This window comes from Crocodylus porosus, unplaced genomic scaffold, assembly GCF_001723895.1.
Source record: "Crocodylus porosus isolate Cpor-Errol unplaced genomic scaffold, CroPor_comp1, whole genome shotgun sequence".
NCBI classification, from domain to species: Eukaryota; Metazoa; Chordata; order Crocodylia; family Crocodylidae; genus Crocodylus; species Crocodylus porosus.
In genome coordinates, this window is record NW_017728948.1 from 12,081,808 (window position 1) to 12,105,823 (window position 24,016).

A 24,016-nucleotide genomic window follows, 5' to 3' on the forward strand; every position below is an offset into this window, starting at 1 on the left:
CCCTGTACTGATTAAATCCCCCAAAGATCCTAGGATCCAGTTGCTTTCCCTTTGTGAAAATGCAAGTGACTAAGGGCATCATTGTGCAGGCGACTGAACTGCTTAGGCGCAGCATGGTAATGCTTCCATATTTGGGGACAAATAAAATTGTTATCCAACACTACATAACTAGTACTATTAGCTTGAATTGTGTCATTCGTCTAGTTAGTTATTAGCTAACTATTTAATGATGAACCAAATCTCTTTACACTAAGATACTAGAAGGTATGGTGTTTGGGTGGAGAGGACAACGTCAAACCTGCCCATGTCTCATTTTTCTTTATTAATGAATTTTTATTCTTCTGTAATTTGGGACATCAGCAACACCACTGATTCCATGTTTATCTTAGCTGAGCATCCCAAAGGTGCAACTGTATAAGATAGAACACAGTGAACAGAAAAAAAGGATGTTGCAGCCTGTTTAACTACAATACAAACATGGACATAAATCTACAGAAGCAAGACAATTCTAAATTAAGTTTGCAACACCATCCTTGCTTTGGCTTCTGTTATAGTACATCATGTATGATCCATTGCTGCATCACGTATAGACCTTTAAGCTCCTGCAAGACTGGGAAAATATGTTTTTAGCCAGCATGAGCGGAGTGTACAGATAAGCTTAACTGTATATTACTCTGGACTTGTACTACAGTATTTGCAGGCTATAGCCTAAAAAAACAAATCCAGTAGAAGCAGTGGAAGTCCTAGTGGATCTAAGCTAATGCAAGTGTTGGTGTGAAAGGTTAATCAAAGCAGAGAAACAACTGTGATCATTATTGTTCTCTATTGACTTTTTATAATCTTTCTCCAGTGTGTCTGCAAGTACTGAACCAACAGCTTCAGGAGAGCCTGACAGTAAGGCAACAAAACAAGAAGAAGAGAGAGCTAAAGCTCCTATCATACCTTTTGGATTAGATCTTTACTACTGGGGACAGGACCAGCCAACTGCTGGGAAGATTCTCAAGTAAATATATTGATGTTTCTTTTAAGATAAAAAAAAAAATGACTTAAGTTCTGGTGTTGTGAAGTGAGGTGAACTTTATAATCACTTTATTTCCTTTCCATTATTGTTTTCCATAAACATCCTGGCAAATTCTAATTTTAACATTATACCTATTTTGAGAAGTTCAGATTTTAATTAAGATGCAAGCCTTGCTGGGGTTATTTGACCCCAGCAGTCTTTCCTGCCCACAACAGTGGGGGCTGGACCCAGTGAGCTCATGAGGTCTCTCTTCCATCCCTATACTTCTCTGAGTCTGTGAACTATCCCTTTACCTTTCAAAGCCTATGCTTCCCCTTGTCTCATGGACTGCTTGTTAACCATGTCTATTATGGGAGCACCTAGTCCAGCTTGGCATTATGTCCCAGTGCTAAGCCAACTAAATGCCTTAAGCACAAAGCACATTGTTCTTCCTACTGGAGAAGGTACTGTGGTTTCTTATGTACAAAGTGGTTGCTAGCTTTGTGACAGGATCTGCAGTACTGTGAAAAGAGTTTACATTGGCCCCTTAGGTATTTTGTTTCTAGCTGACAATTCTGTCCATTGAGGTCCATTCAAAACACTAATATTTATTGTTAAAAGTTGGTATTCAAAGTTCTGCTTCCATGTTTGGCTCACAGGGCAGTTCCTGAACAGGCATGGGGAGAGATCCATACATTCTTTAGTGGAGAATGCATAGATTCCAGCATATCAGTATCTGTTGCAGACATTGCCTCCCAGAGCATCATAGACCTAAAGTAGAAAACTTGAGTGTGAAGCTGGGTTGCCAGTCAAGAAGGCAAACTCTGATATGCTCAGTGGTATTACCTTAGCTTTGAGTTTTTCTTACTAAAGCAAAAAAGCTTAATCACAATTGACTTGTTTGGAGGCCTGTAGTAATAACACTGTACAAACAAACCATAAACAATGCTGCAGCCTGAAACCCAGGGGAAGTATAGAAACCATAGAAAATATCACTCACTTCTCTGCATATGCATATAGAGAAAAATCAGCTTTCTTGGCACAGGTTCTTTTGTTCCAATCTGCATCTCGGAGGATGGCACCATCACATTTTCTCTTTTCATCCCCACTTCCTAGAAGAACAGCAAACTCCATTTTCTGCTCTTCCCCTCTCATCTTTCTGGTGCCTAACTGGACATACATTTAGATGGTTTTGATGTATTATCTTGTGTCACAGTTCACCCAAATTTGATTAAACTCTTAAAGACAGTTCAGAAAATAGCAACAGGACTGGCAGTGTCTGTGATCCAAATCGGGGAAAACACTGTATGGATTTTGTATTACTAGGAAGGTAATGGAGGGGTCACTGTAGAGAGTGAAATTTGACACAGCATGGGGCTTTAATGCACCGCCTCCAAAATCTGTGGCCTGTCCAGTGATGTAGATTCTTCAAAGCCTATAAAATGGTTAAGGTTTTCAGCAAGACTTTAAGAACCATTTGTCTGTGATACCGCCCAAACTGTGGTAAGGCTTTATTTTACATTGCAAATGAGTTATTCAAGTCATAAGTGAAATCAAAAGCATATTTCACTGCCTGTCTGCCTAGTGCTGTACTGTTTTATTTTTATGCTTCCTAATAAAATAGAGGGCACACTTCTGAACCTTATAGCCTATAACCACAGATATGCCAATCTAACCAAAGATAATTTAAGTAACTGCACACACACAATAGCACTGACATCTGGGTAGAATATATTTACTGAAAAATTAGGATCGGCATTGGCTGGTTCCTTTGACTTTCTCTGTAGTTAGAAATCAATACAGTGCATTGAAAAATAGAAGAAGGGACATATGCAGCATTTCTACAGATTTGAATTTTTTTAATCTTGAGGAAAAAATATTCACACTTCAGCTGTTCTACACTGCACCTGTTTTATAACACTATTTTGGGGATCAAGGTTTTCAGAGTTGTTACAGGGAGGTGGTAGTTATCAGAAAACTAATTTTTTAATGAACATATAGTCAGCTGCTAGTGTTCACTCAACTCTCAAGGAAACTTACAGTGGGATCTATAAAAAGGCTGGGTTGAACTTTTTAACAGTGCCAGCTGTTTTTAGTCCAGTAACAACAGCATGTATCATTGTTTCAAGGAATCTGTCCTTTGCTGTATGAAGGTCCTAATGCACTTTCTCAGTGGTATATGATGTAAACAGTATAACGTAAGTACCTGCTCCATCTGAGATCTGTATAGGGCACTCATCTTAGTAGCAAAGGGCATTTATACACATGCTTTGGGAGTGTGTGTGTGTGGGGAGGAGTGCTTTAATTAGAGTAGCACTGAGAGCTGGTCTAATTAAAGTGCCCAGAGCGACTGGTGTATCAGCGTCCCTGCACTTAAAAATGGCTGGGGCACTTTAACTAAAGGTTGTCGAACAAGTTTTAGTTAAAGTGCCCCCGTTGCTATTTTTAAGCGTGGGGATGCTGATACATGAGATGCTGGAGTGTGGTAATTACCGCACTCCAGCAGACTTGATTAATCAAACCTGCTCTGTTGCACTGTAATTACATGTATAGGCAACCAAAGTTCTAAAACATTTGTCAAGTGATATCACTTGTCCTGTAGCTGCCTCTTCAGGGTGTGGATTCTCTTCGCGCCTCAGTTATTTCTTCTTGCTTCTGTAATTGAAGCTTTCATTAATAGTCATATGCCTGGATCAGAACCGTCTCTTGGTCTTCCAGCTGCTTGTGATCACCAGTGCCCTGGAAAGTTTCACTTATTCTTGCCTGTTCCTTTCTCTCTGTTTGGGTTCTTGCATAGGAAATCAAGGCTGTGATCCAACAAAGCAGGCAAGCACAAGCTAAACTTTAATCATGGGAGTGAACCTGTTGAAGTCAATGGGATTACTTGTGTGGTTAAGTGCTTTCTCAGGTTGGTTAGAAGAGCTAGGCTTTAGTTTTATTGTTTACCATATAAACCTGTGGTTTAAGTTGCTAACAACAACAACAACATTGGGAGGGTAATGAAAACATAGGACAGCTGAACTAAAACTACCACATACCCTGCAGAGAAGAGGGCTTGGAGGGAAAGGAGGGTGTCCCATAGTGAGATTTGCTGCTAATAACTAAAATCCTGCTCACTAGAAAAGAGGACATAAACAGCAGTTACGAGATGGAGTACAAGTGGATATAGCTCGTCTTTGGTACTCTCTGCACTGAAGCGAATTTATTTCCATTGTGTGCCTCATGTTCGACTAATACTAATAATCTGGCATTTGTAAAAAAGGGCCTGCAGTTGGGTTTCAGTGTCCATATCGGTCTTCAGAAGGATCTTTCTGACAAAGTGATGTGCGGCAGAACATTTGAGTCCGATTGCCACCTTGAACACAGGGACAGGCATCAGAGCAGAATAACTGTGTTAAGCACTGTTTTCTTTTTTCTCACTCGCCTGCAAATATAGTTAGGGTAAAATTATTCGTATAGGCATCATCAAACTGCAGTGGTTATGAAGATCATCGGCCCCTTTTTAAACTCAGCTCCCTGAAATGTATTATATATCTTTAGGAAAACTATAGAAAGGAAAACAACGTTTTGATTACATTTGAATACACCAGACATATTTTTTTTCATCTTTTTTTGAATAATGTTAAAATATCAAATAACACTTGTCGTCTATAAGAAGGAAGAGAACTTTTCTTGCATGGATTCAGGCTTTATAATTTGAAAGAGAAAAAAGATCGAGCCACCAGGGGGCATTAGAATTTTACTGGAAGATCATGTAAGACTACTTAGTGCATATCAAACTAAAATACTAGTATGGTGCTTTTTTAGGTATCCTGTCACTTCCTTATGTCTTTAAGATTGCTGATGTGCAGCCTGGAGTCAATCCTATTTTAGAGAATGTATTTAAATGAAAAACAGAAGAGTGAACGAGACTCTCATATCTTTATAGCCATCAGTTTACAGCTCTACCACATCACTTGCAAAAACACTGTACTGTTTAATAATTTCATGAAAGTACTGTTTTTATATTTAAATGGTACCTAATGGTATTTTGTTGTAGTATTTTTTTTTTGCTAGTGTTTACAAAGATTTTTTTTTTTACCATGGCAAATTTGAGAGAGAGACTCACCTTACTACGGTTAATATTGAAGCAAGCCTTTGGTTATAAATTTGACCCCCATCCTCCTAACTTTGCCAAAATTCCATTACTCCTTGTATGCCAGGGTAGAACTTTTCCAGAACACGAGGCAAGTCTAACAAGGAGCTCGCTAGATAGGAAGGTTAAAAAACAAAAAAAGAATGATTTTACTTACGGAATTTTTAAAAAATATTTTTGCACACACTAATTAGTACTTACAACATACTGTTTAGTTTAATGACTCAGCCTAATTTAATTTAAATGGAAAGTAATTTCACTAAAACCAGTGAAATTACACTTTCTGGAAGTTGATATGAGATCTGATGGAGCTCCTTCAAATTTGTTTTAATGTTGTTTGAGAAGTCATTTATGCCAAATTCAACAAAAAGTTTCAGCATAGTGCCTTTGCTAAGACTTAAGCACTTGCTGGTATGCTCTGCTAAATCAAGAGCTTAGTTTTATTAATAAGTGTTTTTTGCTGGAGGCAACAAAGTATGCAGGGCCTCATTACCGAAGGACTGTAGACAGGGGGCCATGTGAATGGGTGGAATGGGACATGGGTACACAAGGAGCCTAGAGGCCAATCTGGGAGTAACTGGGGAGGAGAAACTCACACGGGAAGGTGCATGCCAGCTGCCCAAGCCTTGACACCATGTAGACAAAGTCCTTATCCAGATTTCCTTCACTCAGTGTCTCCATCTTGCTAATGCCTAACCTTTAGCTTTGTATTTCAAGGGTCTCTGTTCCACCTGTCTTTAATAAGAACTATATCGTCTTTGCTTCAGGTCACTGCCATTTTTGTGAGTGTGAGAATATTTCTACTTCTCATAAAATAACTGTAAATTTAGGTGAAATCTCTCTAGTTTTAAAGTACATTTTCACTGTTTTGCTTTTAGTTTAGCAAAAGAACATCCCAGCACTTCCTAACTATGTAAGTGGTGTTAGCAGTGTAGAAATGAGCTAAACCTAGAATAAAACTTGATGCAATGTGAATTTGAGTATTTACTCCATTGTCTGGTCAGTAATATATATTTCCGGTTATTGTAGCTTTACCAGCCACTTCCTTGCTGCTACAGGTTAAAGGAGCAGAAATACCAATACCCTCACGGTTCACCTCTGCCTTTGCTCTGCTTCATTTGGACAGTTGTTTAGAGGAGGGGAGTATTAATTACAGAGTTATATATTTTAATTGGGTTTTGGTCCACTTTAACATTTTAAGTGGTGGCAAGTAAAACTAAAATTTTGCTAGGTGAAAGTATTAAAAATGGAGGTCAGTGGGTTTTTTTGGTAAACAAAGATGCCAGTCAGGCTTCCATGACAGTTTAAAAAAATCATCACAATATAGCAGCCATCACTGAGAATTGCAGAGCTCTCAGTTTGTATAACTCATGAGCATATTTGTGTACATGAGTAGGGACCACCACTAATTCAGGCTCTGGCCGGGGCCGGAAAGTGAGCTCCCTACACACTTGCTGGAGCCCCTTTTTGGTGTTTGGGGCTGTTCAGGGGCTTAGCCTGTATTAGTCTGCCCCTGGAAATGCGTGGGACTTCCACAGTGTTTCCAGGGCTCTGCTGCCCTTCTTCTCCATGCTTCAGGTAAGTTTTTCACTTCTTTCCCTGCACTCCCTCTCCCCCATGATTTCAGGCCATTTCCAGCCAAATCAGTTTTCCAGGGCTTTGGGGGAAACACTAAATTTCATGCCTTCCCCTGAAACCTGCTGAAGTCCAAGTTGCAGCGGTCCCTATATATAAGGAAGAAAAACTTTGAAAGAAGAATTGTTTTTAAGGGCTGAAATCCCTTTTTTCTGCACTTCTACGTACTGATCCCAAAGATAGGAGTTGGCTATGAATAGAAAAGCTAAGTATCTATGTTCTTTTTTTCCACTAGATTTTCCTCTCAGCATCGGTTTTGGGCCCCCAATGAATTGGAGGAAGAGGTGGAAAATAAAGAAGTATCCGAAATGTTAAAAACCAGATATATAACATTTGCTGGCAAGTTTGAACCAGTAAAACATAAATGCCGAGCGCCAATGCCTGATGGAAGTCTATGTGAAAGACAAGATAGGATTAAGGTGGGCACCTAATAACATAAATTCCTGAATATGCATTGTGTAGACAGGATCTCATTGTTCAGGTGTTGAGATCTCATTGGAAACTAGGCTAAGAAGTGAGAATTCATATTTGGAGAGATCTGATCTTGGTTTGCTCAACAGGGCAACTTGAACTTGCATGTAAAAACCAAAAAACCAAAACATTTCTTCCCATGAGAGAGACTGTATTTTTTATTTAAATGGCTGTGGTCCACTGTGAAAGAACTCCATTCTTTATTAATGGGGAGACATTCTTTTTATATAAAGGATATCACATTAAATATTGATTTTTTTATTTTATTTTTTTTTTTTGGGTAATGCAGGTTTCTTTATCCCTGTTGCAAGTAAAAGCTTAAAGAATTAAAACGTATCATTTAAAATTTTTATCTTCCCTTTTCATTGTGTGTTTGTTTACTTTGCTACCCTCTTCGTTTGGATAACAAACTAGATTGGTAAACTTCATTTTTATTTAGTCATTTCTAACTAGTCAGTAGCAGAATATTTATTGTGCATTCCAAAAAAGTTACATCTGCCTGAGAAACATTTCAGGGACTGTTTAACAAATAGTTGAGGAGCAGCTGTGGTGAAGAAAAGGTTAGTCTTTAGAACTTTTAAGGTTCGTTATTAGAACTAGTGTTTATATTGGTCTTAGCCAAGTATTTATGCTTATCACTGAAGCATCTGACAAGTTACGTGACAAGGCATCAGAGACCAGTCTTGCTTCTGAGTGTTTCTTCCTTTTCTTCATTCCATGCAGTTAGTTTTGTGGGAAAAGCCAGGAGAGGAGCTCTCAAGATTATATGAAAGTCTAATTCTACAAAACATAGGGCTAAATGAACAGTAGTATACTTCCTTAGCATTAAACATCTTGTTGTAATATTACAGTGTTAAATGGTGTGAATGTGTTCAGATATTTAAAATGGGATTTAAAATCCTGCATGCTAAGGATTTAGCTTTGAATATACACTTGCATAATTAAAAACTGAGGTTGCAGAGTTGACATGGCAAAGTAGCTGTTGAAAAACAAATTATTTCGTACTTTGATCTTTGATTTCAGGTTGTTAAGGGCTTGATCCTATGAGGTTCTGAGCATCCTCAACTCCCACAAATGTCTATTTATTTCAGTGGGAGTTGAAGGCTGCCAGTGCTGCAGAATCAGGTCTAATATGCTGGGACAAAGTATATTACTTAATTCCAGGGACTAGTTACCCATAATGTGGGATTATGAGGAACTGTTTCTTTTATTCAAAAGCATCATTTTTCTTCCTGAAGTGCCCTTTCCATGGAAAGATAATCCCTCGGGATGAATCTGGGAATCCTGTTAATCCAGAGGACAAAGCCAGAGAAGAAAAGCAGCGGTTTGAGAAGCAAGCACAACAGCCAGGTTTGTGTGCATGTATGTATGTGTGATGGATTGAAAATATGTCACAGAATTTGAAGGAGCCGTGAAGTACGTTCTGAGCACAAGTGTAGCTATTAGATGATTTCAGTAATATGTATAATAGAAAATACATTCTTGCTTTTTTTATCAATATATCATCTAGGTACTGTCACAGAAAGAATTTGGAAGAAAACTTTTCAATATGACATCAGCAGATGTTACTCTCATACTCTTTTTATGTAAAGTAGTAGGTTTTTTTCGACTTGAACAAAAGTTTTGCATTTGTAAATTGTTCTGGCCTATCTCCTTTCATAAATAGACATCAAGAAAAGTGTTTACCTTGGTTCTTTATCAGAAATTACGTGTGGTTAGCTCTGCAACAAGATTCTTGACTGGGCATAGTAGCCTGCATTTAGGAGAGTCTTCTGTTGAACTGGTCACAACTCACAGAAAACAAGACTGTTAGCTAAAGGGATGTCTACCCTGCAGTCCAAAAGTGTGATTGCAAAACATGCAGACATGCCCAGGTTAGCTATAAATTAGCTAGCATGGGTACCAACAGCTATCTGTCTGCAGTAGTGGAAGTTATACAAGCTTTCCTGGGAAGCTGGGTATGTGCGTAGTGGTTAAAGCCAGCATCTTTACAGCAACACTGCTGTCGGCACACAAGCTAGCTCCAGTATGCCTGCATGAACTTTTCATTTAGGGATGGATTAGGGCACAGACACCATTGCAGTGCCTAGGACTTCAGCTTTCATTTAAACAAAACTGTTTCTACTCCTTGTGGTTGTGAGGAAGGTGTTGAAAATGTCACCTGAGTCCAAGCAGTGCAGAAGCGACCACCTCATCCTGTAGAGCTTTGAACAATAGCTTTTAAGAGAGGAAAATTAATCCCCTGAACTCAGTGACATGTCAGCTCTGAAACCTGCTAGTCTGGGAGTTCCTGCTGACACTGTGCTGATGAGGGAACTGAGTCTATGACAAGGCGGCATACCTTCAATGCCTGGCTGTGCCTGAGTCCCTACCCATATTCTGGCATGGTCGGAAAGGCTGGCTTAAGCAGAGCCTGTGGCTTATCTGAAGGCAGGGGTGGAAGGGAATGCACACTTTGAGTCAGATGTCCGCTTACCTGAAGAGCGAGGGAACTAAGGATAAGGAAGAATTAATCATTCTTTCTGTCACAACAGAATGTGGTGGGTCTTTCATAGGTTCTCTTAATTCCTCTCTTGCAATTGTGTAATCATTTGGGCTGAAATGTCCCCTATATACGCTCTGCTTCAGGTTTGAAATTTTTGGAAGGCTTCAGAAAATAACGTGCAGTGATTTTTTCTCTGGGAAAAAAAGAAAAGATTGTGCAAAAAAAAGTTTTGCCGGTGCTCAAATCAAAATGATTGGAGCTCTTTCCCTATATGGGGTTGGAGCAGGAATTTGGATAGATTTGCCATGTAGATGGTCCTGGGATCAGAGACTTTTTGCTGTCCCCATAAAAATGTACCCTTATTTGGGAGAGCTCTTTCCTAGGCTTGTTTGCACATGCTGTGAGCTTGATAGAAGGTGCTGCCACAGTATCTGTTAAAAATCTTCCAACCCGACAGAACTCCCTCTAGCCCACAGTAATGGGTGCATGGTGGATCCACCTCTGAAACTGTGGCTTAAGAAGGGGAGGGAGGCTGACAGCAGTGCTCGAAGCAGATCCTCCCTTGCTGCTGCATTGGGAGATCAGGAGTTCCTTTCTCAACTCTTCTATTGACTGGTGTCAGTAATTATCTGCACATTTTAGCCCTTCCTACTGAGCAAGCTACTACATTAGGAGTCCTGTGGTGAAAAGCTGCATGTGGTCACTTTTAGCAGAGTTGGGAAGAGAACCCCAATCTCTTATACTTGAGCCATACTGACTTTCTGAGTGAATCACAGAATCATTGGGTTGGGAGGGACCCCCCAGGGGTCTCAGGACTTCCCAAGCCCCATGGGTTTGAGCTCTGGTCCAGAGTCGTCGACTCCAACCCCCTGCACATATGCAGGACTTAACCAAACCATCCCAGATAAATGCTTATCCTCCCTCTTGAGACTCTCCAATGAGCGAGCTTCCCTGAGGCAGCTTGTTCCCTAGACTCCTACTGTTCTTACAAAATTTAGGAAGTCTTTCCTTAGATCTAACTTAAGTCTGCTTTGTGTCCTGTCCTCTGTGGCAAGAGAGATCAGTTGTTCTGACTCTGATTTATGGCAGCATGCCAAATACTTAAAAACTGGTACTATGTCCCCCTTGATTTCCAAAACTAAACATATCTGGCTTCCTCATCCTTTCTTAGTGTGGGTTGCAGCATGCCAAATATATGTGGTTGATAGACAATCCTGCAACACCAGAAGAGTCTGTTACTAACTTTCTCTTGTATTTCTGTTGTAGAGCAAATATTGGTTGAAGTGCATCATGTGTTCCTCTCCAAACCAATGACTGTGGTCCACATAGGCAATGGTGCCAATAGCTTCAGAGTTGCTATTGTGGGCTTAAAGGTCCTGGGTTCCAGTCCTGTTACTGACCCATGCAGCAATGCAACATTGTGGAATTTATGGTTTGGGATTTATTATTTTTTTAAGAGGCAGAAAATTCTGTACAAAGAATTACCGTATTTACCCAAACCAAGATGACTTCAAATGTAAGTCTACTCTCCCAATAACTAGATTCTGTACATTATAATTTTTTTTTAATCTTCTGTGTGTAGAATCTAATTAATGAAGGTCATCTTAAATCTGTCTCTTCCCCCACCCCCTTTCTGTGATGGGGAAAGCAGTGGCAAGGGGCAAGAGACCAGACTTCTGCCCCTTGTTTCCCCCTCCCCCCACACTTACTCCCTGACATCCCACTCCATGCCTCCCCCTGCTCTCCCCCATGCAACCTGCCCCACCACCCTTGCCTCTCTCTGCCCTCCTACTCCCTGCCTCCCCTTATCCTCTGCTGAAGCTCTGCTCCAGGGCAGTCAGCAGCAGCGGCAGCCCCTGCCCAGCCCAGGCAGGGAGAACTGGCAACCAGTCAGGATCAGGTCTAGAGGGACTGGAACTGGAGCAGAAGGTAAGGGGGATCTCCCAGTGTCAAAAAAAAAACCCACTGCACTGCAAATTAATGTGGTGAATAGATGCACATGTGTTGCGTGTGGCTTGCGGCACTTCAAATGGGTTTGAGGCACTACAGAGCACACATGCACACTTGTCGGGTCACACCCCTAGGATCCTAAATACTTCACTTCCCAAATAGACAAGATCAGACCTGCAACATGACAGCTTACATTTTAAAGGACAGTTCAGTCAAGTTCCTGGGAAATGCTTGATGGGAGTTGTTTCTGTATTTCTGAGGAAAGCCAGCTAACATTTCCAGTCAGGTACAGTGTACGATCATATCACTACATTATCTGAGTTGGTGGTATCAGGAATCCTGGCTGAATGTTTGTCTTGGGACAGGAATTTGGTATTCCCCATGTCCACACAGTATTATTATTACCCACTTCAGAAAGAGAAGTCTTAAGGAATGATCATCACCTCAAAGCACCCTCAGGCTGGAAAGAATTGTGTCTTATCCATATTCCTAGTTCATCCTTGTTATTATTGGCATTTTATTTTAACCTAATCCAGAACTCCCAGCAGGCATGGCTGCTTAGTTTTATATATAGTTAATTTGGCTGCCAGCCTTCCCAGGAAATCTCTCTTCAGAGTATAAATGTGAGTATTTGCTCATCTTTGTCATCCAAAAAGAAGTGTTTTTGAATATAAACAGTAGCCTAGACTTGTGCATGCCAAAAGTATAGTCATTTTGCTTTTAAAAAAAAAAAAAAAAAAAAGGGTTTCAGACTTCCATTAGTTCTGCCAATACAACAGACAGAGGGGGCTGAATGAGTACTTATTCTTTGGAGGCAGAAGGGGCTGCTTAAACTATAGACACAGAACCCAATGGTCTGGTGTAGAAATCACTTGCACCGAAAACTAGTGATTATTTTCTTTATTCTGTGAAGTTGACATTCCTCTAGGCTAGACGCGATACTTATTTTTGCTGCAGTGTCGAAGTGGTGCTGTTAGGGAGATGTTCACCTTTGACCCAGAAGTATGTGCATGCAAGTCCCAAGCTAGTGTTGACATTGCTGTGTCGCTGAGTGCTCTCCTTAAGCTAAGATGCCATACAAAGATGTCTCCTTTCTGCCTATCTGGGGAAAAGCTAAAGAACCTATTGCACTTGATTCCCTAGCCAGAACTTCAGTGTATTTAATTTAAAGGAAGTGTCTAGCATCTGTCTGCACATTAACTAAAACTGAGTCTATTTCTCCACTGACCTTAGAATTTTTTTCATGGCTAAATCCTTTACAATCATGATCTCTTTTGCTGTTTTAATCAGTGTTCAAAACATCAGTGATGTTTTTCTACAAAGCACTTGCAAGAGACTTGTCATACTGTCACCAAGTGGGTCAGTGTAGTTATGATGAGTGTGTGGAAATATAAGCAGGGATCCTGGTTTTCTCTGATTAAAAAAAAAATCCCCAATTTTCAGGTTTAAAGAAGTAACCCAAAATCCACACTTTTCTGTGATTATTAAAATGAAACACCACTAATAGATGGATATATAATGGTGTTTCATTTTAATCATGGAAAAATGTGGATTTTAGATTACTTTTTTTAAGCCGAAAATTGGCAGATGAGGGACTGCTATAAGAACCACCTGTCCTGCATATGTTTTGTTCTTGTGACCTAGCAATGGCATTCCACATGTGGAAACCTCGGGATAAGTCCTGATGATGAAGTGTGCAGTCACTGAACTGCATGAGGAAGTGGGAGCATAGGAGGTATTTTGGTTCTGTACCACAGCAGTTTGTGGTGGAAAGACACCGTGATAACCCCTCAGTAACCTTGTTTGTGTCCTGTCTAGTCTTGTGAGGCTGTAAAGAATGAGTGGTGGGTGTGTATAAAAGCTTACCGTTTCGAGCCAAGATAACATACTATAACTGTTCTAAAGGAACATTTGCACACACATTCCTTTGCCAAATAACTGATCTTTTTCTCTTAAATATAAAATGTATTCCTTTCTAGGATATTTGTAATACAACGTTGCATGTCATTGTAATCTTCTTCTTTGGCAATCCCTCCCAGTCGGGGATGAATCTCTTCCGTGATTGTCTTATCTGTGTGTCTGAAGATGAGTGAGGAGGCCTATCTAGGATTGACAGACTCTACTGCAGCTCGGACGTGTGTTTCCATGTAGGGTGGGTGGTTCTGGATTCTTCATTTGGTCTGCGACTCCCTGTTTCTGCCACTCCTGTTTTTCCATCTCCTGTTGTTGTTGTCAGGTTTCAGAGTACTGAGATACCTTCAGTAGATTCTTCCTCCATATGGGGCACTGCTGGGCGATAGTCTCCCACGAGCTGATATCAGTGTTGCATTTTTTTAAGTTAGCCTTAAGGACAACCCTGAAGTACTTTCTCTGCCCTCCCCTTGAGTGTACGCCTTGGCTGAGCTGGGGGAATAAAACTTGCTTCAGGAGTCTGAAGTCGGACATGTGGATGACAGGGCCAGCCCAATAAAGTTGATGTCAGATGATCATCACCTTGATACTCATGGTGTGGTTGCAGGAGGACGCTAACACTGGTGCATCTCTCTTCCCACGGAACTCAGAGCATCTTCCTCAGGCAGCACTGATGGTACTTCTCCAACAACCTTAGATGTCTCCTGTACATTGTCCATGTCTCGGCTCTGTACAGCAAGGTGGAGATCATGATAAACCGTAAACCATGAGCAAGGTGGAGATTATGATAAACCATGAGCTTGATTTTGGATCTGATGTCATGATCTTCGAATACCCATTTATTTGTGTGTCCAAACACCACACTTGCACGTTTGTGGTCATGTTGGATTTCTTCATCGATGTCAGCCTTCTGCAAGAGATGGCTTCTGAGGTACAAGAAATACTCAGCGTTCTCCGGAGTCTCACTGTGGAACTGGATTACTGGAGCTGGGGACTGTTCAAAAGGAGCTTGTTGGTAGAGGACTTTAGTTTTCTGAATGATAGGCATCAGTCCTATTTTCTTGCATTCCTTGGTAAAGATGTCAGCAATTGCCTGAAGGTCTGCTTCCAAGTGAGCACATACTACAGCATCGTCAGCATACTGGAGCCTCAGTGATTGTTGGGGTGGGCTTGGTTTTGGCTCAGAGTTGGCTGAGGTTAAACAGCTTGCCATCCATTCAGTAGTTTAGCTCCACTCTGCCTGGAAGCTTGTTGGTGGTCAGATGTAGCATCATGGCAAGGAATATTGAGAAGTGTGTTGGAGCAATGACGCAGCCTTGCTTCACTCCTTTTTTTAACCTCCAAGGGATCTGTGATAGATCCATTACTGAGAAGCACCACTCTCATACTATCATGGAGCAGGCAGAGAATAGTGACAAATTTCAGTAGGCATCCATACTTCAGAAGGATCCTTCACAACACTTCCTAGCTGACAGAGACTAAAGCTTTAGTGAGGTCAAAGCTTTCCTGCCTGAAGAAGTCAGTCCAGTTCCTTTAAATATAAATGTATATAGACTTTAATTAGCGTTTACTATTCCTGATTTTTAACTGCATGAATTTCTAATGGATAATGCAAAGAAGCTCTCTCTTATCATTAATTGATAGTTCTTGCCCAAACTTTAGGCCAGCTCAGGTCACAAGGAAAATTAAATTTTCATCTCTATGTTACTGAATGGAAAAACAGTTATGCAAAAGAAATGCATTTCATGCTATGTATGACTGAAGTATGTCTTGGCGATACTGTCACTGCTGAACTCTTCCTTTAATAATTATCAAGTTTCATTTTTTTTTACTTGATACTTACTGTAAAATATTAGATTCTAGCCAGTTGTCCACAAAATGGTGCTTTAGGCTCTTTGGCCCTGAAACAATGAATCATGAGGGATTACACTGACCTGCTAATCTGCAGTGTTCATCCTTTTCCAATAGTTCGCACACAGGAGCAAATTAAGTGCCTATTTTTTGTGTCAACCCTGAAGAGTATCTGGTTTTTCAGCCCTTAGTGACTTGTTAACAAACAGGTATCAGGACAAGCTGGTGAAGGCAGGCCGCTGGCCAGTCAGATGTGAAATAGCATCTCTTTACTAACTACAGTATTGATTCCCGCCTACCCTTGCAAACTGTGTAATTTTCTTTTCCCTGCTGCTAAACTCAGTAACAATGTATGAAGAGCTTTAGGGGCCCATCAATGCTCAAAAAGGCTGCTCTTCCCTGGCATTCTATTGATTTTTCTCAAAGGCTTTTAAATTGCTCCTTCATTTTACTCAAATGCTCATTTCATCTCTACTGGATGCCGGCATTTTTTCGTTGTGTTTAAACAATTGCTCCATTCACTGGGTTCCTAAACTGTGACGCCTTCTTATTACTGGGAGATAAACTGTTTAGACAGTTTTCCTTAATCTTGGATTAATCGTTCCTGTATCTGAATTGTGCTGCTCTGTATTCCTTCACTTCAAAAAAATAAACTCTGTGAAATCGTATGATCTATCAAGTGTGTGTTCTATTTTCTCCCTTTATAGTTCCTCTTCTCAGTTCATAACACAGCTCCATTTTCCCTATCCCTTTGTCTGTGCCTAATTTTAATCTTGCTCTATTTTCATATATAAAACTACTAGGTTAGATCCAGCCTTTCCCTGCAGAGATGTGTTAATACTCCTAAACAGTATCTTTTTCGTACTGCTAAGTGGAATAGCCTCTGACCTACCTGAAACGCTACAACCTACAGCTCTGCCCCAGCCTGTGATCGGTTTTTGCTATACAAGTGAAATTATAGGTTTAGTAAGCCTAACAGCACCCTGGCAAATTTACTATCCCCATTTTGTGAATGAAGGCATTGGTTATAAAAGTTAAGTAAAATGCATGAGTCTACATGACAGGTTATTGACAGGGAGACATTAGAACCAGTTCTAGGCTTCTAACATTTTTACTCAGCTTAGTAGACAATACCACCTTTCAGAGTGGCACTTCTAATTATATTTTCCTAACCTATAATCTATTTAAAAATAGTTCAGGTAGTGTGTGTGTGTGTGTGTGTGTGTGTGTGTGTGTGTACATTCCCTCTCACACACTCAGAGAGAGAGATTGGACGGGTGTGTGTATGTGTGTGTGAGTATTTATACCCTTTTTGAAAATGCATACAGATTGATTTTTCTATTTTAAGGCAAATTGAATAGTATTTCCTCCTGCTTTGACCAGTAAAATAAGCCTACTTATTATCACAGTAGCATCCATTCCTTCACTCAATGAAAGAGGCTTTATTGCGGTAGGAACTGTACCAGAAATGGACTTCCCCAAAGTATTGTGTCTGTGCTTTGTCCTGAAGTTGGAACTGATAGCGTGAATTCCAGCTCTCAAACTTAAAGATTTTGCTTAGTAAAAACTTGGATTTGAGCAATTAAACTGGTGAGGTTGAGGTGTTTTAAAAGGGAAGACTTTCCCACATAGAATATCCCTTGGAAGGTATTAACTGCACTTCTTTTTTTTCAACTTCATTTTTCCAAAATTTACTCTAGTTTATAGACTCCCAAACCCACAGGGTCTGTGTCGTGTGCACTTAGCAAGATTATTTAGGCCACCTCTGCCAGGTGAAGTACTTTCAGGGATTCTGCTGCTGTGGTATTATAAGTTGACTCAACATGCCTAATGACTTTATATGAAACCGTATGAACCACAGCAGTTGATACTAGCAGAGCTATAACAGGATCCCCCTTCACCAGTGTGGTCATGATTTTTTCTTAAAAGATCTCTGCTGTAGAGTAGCTCTCTACCCCTATTAGTATCGGATAATGTGGTTACTACATAAAAATCCTTGCTGTAACATAGTTTTGCCCTCAGAGTGAACAGGCTTTAATACTCCAGGCAACTTGCATTAACTGGGATTGTCTAAGGCTTAAAACATTTGTTTTTCTTTTTCCCTTTCAATAGAATGGCAAGACCCAGAATTTATGAGAGAGGTTGAAGCAGCTGTTGGAGTAGATCTTGGATCTTCTAGATACAGTGGAAAAGGGAAAAAGAAAGGAAAAAAGAAGAAATACCCAAATCTGACTGACTTGAAACAGCAGGCTAACACATCTCGTTCCCGGCTTGAGAAAAAAGTCTTCAATAAGTAAGCTGGTCACCTTATCTGAAGCCCCTCAACCCCTCTCCAGTGCTTTATTTTATTTTTTATTTTAGTTTCTGTTTCCACCTGAACAAGCGACATGGAAATGGCCGTCAAAAGTAACTATAGCGTGGTAGTGTTTTTGTTTGACAGGATGGAGCAAAGGGCAGTAACGTATTGATGAACAGGGTCATGCCTGAGGAAATGCTTCGAAACTGGAATTCATAAAGGTGTGCTTAAAGGATATTTAGTCTTCTGTTTGTTTTCCTTGAACCTACCTGTGCAGTTGTGGCTGCTTCCTTGGTAACAGGTGAAAGCTTGTATATGTGAGCACAAAGTACAGGGATTGAGAAAAGGGAGAATGAGGACACTTAAAATGACACAGGATACATTTTTATAGCTTCAGTTTCATGTTTCAGAAATGGTGACACTTATAGATTAATAGATTTGGTGGACCAATAGTAAAATCTAAAACATTGATTTATTGTTCTGCTTCCCTAAACCCCTAGCTGTGAAAGGAGCAGATGCTGGGAATTCAATCTCTCAAATTGATATAGTGTGGAACAAGAAGTGGCCTCTTTCTGTTTTTATGCATTGGTATTCAGGTTGCTGAAGGAAGCAGCTAACATCAAGCACAGTAACTATCCCATTTTAATTGTAGTGTGGTTTGCCAGTATATATTTAGAATCCTATCTGCTGCCTGCCCTGACAAAAGTAATGGTACTATTGTTTACTCTGGTTGGCCTTATTTGAACCTTTGCATCTACAGAGGAGTTTGCTGGAGCCTATTTACATATGCTTACATACGTGTGTCAAGGGAATAAGAAGCTGAACTCTGGTTTAAGACTATTTGTTACTGGCAGTAATGACCACAAGAAAAGGGAACCCAGCTTGGGTCTTGGGGTGCTGATACAAGTGGCTGCAGAGCACTTTAAAAGGGCTCAATTCTGCAACAGACTGAACCCTCATTACATGAGAGTTCAGATGAAGATGCTCCAAAGCAGAGCACCTTCGTTAACTTGTATCAGCACATGCTAGGAGTAGGGCTGGGTTGACAAAGAATGGGAGCAGAGGAAGGGAGCAGATGGAATTTGGTCGGGTTTGCCCAGCCAGCGCTGGAGACACCCACCCCACCATCCAGTCTTTGCTGAGCCAACCCCAGACTGAACTGCATCCCCTCCCCTCCTATTCTGAAGACAGCACTGAGCAATGCAAAGGGAGTGACTGCAGACTCTCGGCCACTCTGAACTTGCTTCTTGATTCCCCAAACCCCGGGACCCAACAGCAAATGTCTTTTGGGTCCGGGGGATTGCTGTGTCTCATGGCACTCTGTGGAAAATTTCAAACAGTATAAGCCATGGGCGACTGGTGCCTTCCAAGTCCTGGAGGGCACCAGATCACTGAAGGGGGAGGAGGGGTGTCTCCCAGCAGCAGCCGATCACCAACTGGGGGGGAGTCCCTCAGTGGCCAATCGCCAAACCAGCAGCAAAATCAGAAGTGCTCTTCCAGTTTCACAGCTGGCCCTTCTAGGAGGTGCACAGCCGACCTCAGGGGGTGCACGTGCACCTGCATTCACCCCCTACACATGGCCAATGGTATGAGTAGTATGACCAAAGCAAGTGGAACAGCATAAACAAGTCAACAAATCAAAAAGTGAACTATTTAGTGTTTCCTAAGCAATCATGGAGGCTGGATTATATCCTAAGAACCTGACTGAACTAATCAAAGAGCATCCTTGGGATAATATATGTTTCAAAACTATATTTTCCCTTGTCTGATGTAATGGTTGTTACAAGTTAAAAAAAATCCACGTTGTTTTTGGTCACAAAGTATCGCATGTTCTGTGAAATTCTCATATCATCTGATCGTAGTCAGAGGAGTCAATAAGTCATAAAGTTCTAATAATCAGAATTTCACATCCGCCTTTAGAAAATAAATTTAAAAAGCTGTTTTTGGTTTACTATGCTTTGTGCTAATGATTTTGAGTGTGTGTTAGTGCCAGGCGTGGGGAATCAAACCTGTCATGTTTTAATAGGTTTCATGGTTTGCAGCACTAAACAAGATGATAACCTTGGCTCTTTATAACAACCCCAAATTACTTGAAATGTACAGGTGATAAACCCAGGCTCTGGTCTGCCAATAAAGTTAAGTGAAATCGCACACAGATCATCAGAGTGGGATCTCATTTCATTTACAGTATCGCACAACCCAGTGGTGCTAATGTAAAACCTACATGACATGAAAGTGTCAAGGCCACAGTGCAGTGCTAAAGGCTCACTTTTCTCCTACCAATTAGATAATATTTGAAGTGCAAAACCATGACCATGTTTTCCTCATTTTGACAAGACCAGAGCTACAATATCCGTTAATTTTTCTAGCAGAGTTTTTATTAAAGAGACACCACTTCCAATGTGTTTTTCAGAATATTGACATTTCTTGCAACTGGTGCCGAGGGAAGCTTTAATTCATTCATTTAAAAGCATTATGGGAAGGTTCCTCTGGTTTTAGATATTTCAAAATAGCTTTCAGAGGGAAAGTTTCAGGGAGCAGTTACTTATATTGAGGGAGCCAGAGTGCTGCTTACGGCACTTTGCTATCACTATAACAGCCCAAGCTGAAAAGCATGAAGACCTCGATCATGCTAGGTGGTCAGCATCCTCTGTCTGTTGACTACCTTGCAGGCCAGACATTTGCAGCTATGGCTACCACTGATTCAGAAATGAAGTCTGAGGATATCTGGGTCCTGACATACAGTAATTGCTTCAGTCTGTTATCAGCCACACGGTGCAGGGCAGAGACTTCTGAGAGCCAGATTTCTGTAGTAAAATTGTGGGCAGCTAGAATCGGCACTATTTTTTGAAACTGGATGGAGCTCTTTGCCTGTCCACTCCCCAGCTGAGCAGAACTTTAGGGCTTTGTGGAATAGGAAAAAATTCCTCTCTTTGTAAAGAGAGCTGGGCTGGGGGGTGGAGGGACACAGTTCCAGACATCTGATGGCTCTGAAACTGAGGTTTTCTGTCCAATAAGCTTACAAAGGATGAATCTTCAAATCACTCCTAACACATTCTCCAGTGGAGGAAACAAAGGTTGCCATATGCTCAAGCAGTCGTGACACTCTCCTCAGTTTCTTTCCTTCATTCTACACTCCATGGTCACTAGTACGACACTCCACCACATGTGTGTGTATGCAAAAATGGGAAAGCAGCATCCCTTAGCACCCGAGCTGTTGGTATTAAAAACGACCAAAGGAGGGGGGGAACTCCAGACTCTGGTAGAGCATGGCTTCTATATGTAGCACACACGTATCTGAGTATTGGGCCTGCCACAGTACGTGTGCTCAGAGCACAGTTTGGCTGTCCCATTCACCTTACCTGGTTTTACTAACCTTAAAGCAAGTTAAACCATATCTCTTCCTCCCCTGGTCAAATTTATAGTGGTACCAGTCCCCACCACGTTGCAGGGTCCTGCTGCTGCCACGCCAATCCTGCTGTTCTCCTAGGTGGGGTTCATAGGGGGACCCGTGTTCTCCATTCCCCTCCCCTCCACATGCTAGGCTCTGTTCCAGGCTTTACAAGAGAATTGGCTGGGGGATACTGGGATTTTCACTTCCCCAGCTGAAAAAATAGCCACAGGAAGAGGGGAAACCTTAATCTACCCTCCACAGCAGAAGCAAGAGCAGCAACCTCAGAGCCCCTTGCCCTAGCTAGAGCTAGCAGATGTTTAGGGAAGTCCAAGTTTGTTCTTTCTGCACCTCCCTTTCAGAAAGTGGATTCCTTTTGGTGGAGGTCTCTCTGCACAGCAGGCACCGCTCAAGGAAGGAGATGTCAGTTCTGGCCACTACTAATCATTAAAGATCCCATTTCACGTCTACCGAGTGCCGAGTGTTAGCTCTTAAGTCCAGGTTACGCTGGGTTGTGATTAATTTTCTGTTCCACCTCCCTACATCTGCCCTGCTAAATGAAGTTGCATGGTATTCTCCACTTTCACTGTATCTTGTAGTGTGTGTAGATTCAACAGCTGCTGTGTCTATCCCAGAAATGGAGGTATGGATGGGCATGACAAAAAGAAAGTCTTATTTAGGTAGTTGGTGAATAATTTTTTGGGACGTAGTTGCTCCAAGTATCTTGTTATGGCTGTTTGAATTGAAGAATAAGCCCATTAAACGGCATATGTGAAATCACTAGTTTTGAGTTCAGATGGATCCAATTTACAATAAGTGTCTTTTTGGTTAAAAACAAAAACCCACACCCTGAAGCTTTTTATTGTTGTCTGCTAGAAAGCCTTGTTTCACATTATCTTTTCCTTTCATAAGAAATGCTCCATAAAATTTCGAGGGTGGGATTTTCCAAAAGTGGTTTGGAAGCTTAGTTCATGTAACTTTTTCAATCAGACTTGTGCTCTTAAGACATTTAGATGCTTTTGAAAATCCCAATTCAAATGTTTGGCTGCTAAAGACAGTGCAGGGAGGGTGGCATGTAGAGCCATTAAACTGAAAAAAGACTTTAATTTGTTTACTCCTGTTAATAAAATCATTGCTGAATTAAAACTATTTGTATTGCTGCAGCTAATTTGGTTAACATGACAAATTTGTTCAGCCTCATCAGTGCAGTGTTCAGAGGCCTGATTAGTGATTAATCATAGCTCCTTCCATTTTTTTTTTTTGCTAACAGTCATAAACATTCCCCATGAGTGTGCACGTAGAATCAACTTAGCTCTATTTTAATGTCTTGCTTTCTTTTTACAGAGAGGCTATGAAGCGAGTGGTGAAAGCAATGAATCGAATGGACAGAAAAAAGCATGAGAAGTTTGCAAACCAGTTTAACTACGCATTGAATTAAATCACAATAAGACAGGACCAAAAGGAGGATTAACAAGACTGCAGCTATACAAAACACTTCACAAAGGCCTTTATATTCCAACTAAAATATTGTGCTGTATATATTTTAATGGGGTTATTTTTTTAATTAGTGTCAACTTCTGGTAACTTAATATTTGATAATGAACATAACAAACATGGATTGTAGCAGAGACATGGCTGTACATAATTGTATGCATTTAACAAATTGATAAGTACTTGAAACTTGCATTAAATGGAACAAGCTTTATGGCTTCTACATATTCTAATTAAAATGCTGAGATGTTCTTGTCTTAATAGACCAAGGTAATGTGTACACTTTGATGCCAATATGGGTCTGCTTAAAGTTTGTGTGTGTGTGTGACTATCCTGCCTTCCTCAAGAACAGCTGAAAATGAAAGTTTGTGTAGCTAATTTGTGTGCAGTGTATTTCCCCACTGCTCAGCCTGCAACCCTTGAAAATCTATTATGGCAAGCCTCATCATAGTTCCTATAATGCTTATAAAAATACCTGGGCCTGCATGCAAAGAGCTTCAAGAGCTTGATGACATGGTGAAAAGAGTGAATCTTAAGGACTGTGAGCTAGAACAGGGGGCATTGCATCCAGAACGTTTCTGAATGAGCTGTTTCTCTTGTTATAAAATGGCAGTGGAGTGTTGAAAAACTGTATGCTAAACCTATTCCTGTGCACCTGTTTCCTGGCACATGCTCTTGAAAGGGTTAAACTGTGGCCAGAAGGTCCATCTTGTCGGCATCCTTGAGAGAGTCTGCCCCACGCAATAGTCTGGTGGAGGAATCCAGCCAGAATTTTTCACAGTGCATTACTTACTATGCTTCTCAGTGTGAAGCCAGTGTTGATCAAGGTGTCATCTTTGCCCTGCCTCGAAAACACAAGGCGCTGGGGTTACAGAACAAAGTGCTGAGCAAAGTATCCAGGGGGCCTGGCATGCATAAAGTTGTGTTTTAAAGGGAACTGCATAAACTGTAAATAAAATACTCCACGCATACACCTCAGAACAGTTCCTCCTGCTCTGTGTGATGTTAACTGAGGTCCTGTCTCTCTTTCCAAGGTGTTTCTCATGCATCAGGTACTCTGCAAGAATTTAAAATCTTCTCAGTCTAGTGACTGACCAGATCAGACAAAAGCTAATTTATAACTCTGCCAAGTACACATCTTGACTTGAGTAAGTACTGCTTAGAAAGCAATTAATGCTGAATCTTGATCATTTATCTTGCGTGCTTTGCCATTTGGAAGGTTTCTTGTTCTCCGTGGTATAGATATTTAGAAGCTGTAATTCCAGATCACCACAACTTGAAGTTCTAAATTATAGTTCACTGAGGACCAGAACGTCAAAGGTCTTGATTCCACCTGGAAACAAAACCATTTCAGCAATCAGTCTAGCTGACAAAGAAAAAACTTTGTACAGCACAGGGTC

The 24,016-nt window shown here is 40.8% G+C and overlaps 1 protein-coding gene across 2 annotated transcripts in view; it reads left to right on the plus strand.

Annotated features, from left to right (window-relative positions):
* UVSSA (UV stimulated scaffold protein A) overlaps positions 1-22,830 on the plus strand; it is an 81,587-nt gene extending 58,757 nt beyond the window's left edge. For both annotated transcript variants that reach the window (XM_019553044.1, XM_019553045.1), the window contains 5 exons: positions 851-1,003; positions 7,006-7,189; positions 8,480-8,591; positions 17,551-17,731; positions 22,470-22,830. In XM_019553044.1, the coding sequence (XP_019408589.1) occupies positions 851-1,003; positions 7,006-7,189; positions 8,480-8,591; positions 17,551-17,731; positions 22,470-22,563 (724 nt within the window). In that variant the 3' untranslated portion in view covers positions 22,564-22,830. The remainder of the gene's footprint in view (positions 1-850; positions 1,004-7,005; positions 7,190-8,479; positions 8,592-17,550; positions 17,732-22,469) is intronic.
* Positions 22,831-24,016: the final 1,186 nt, after the last annotated feature.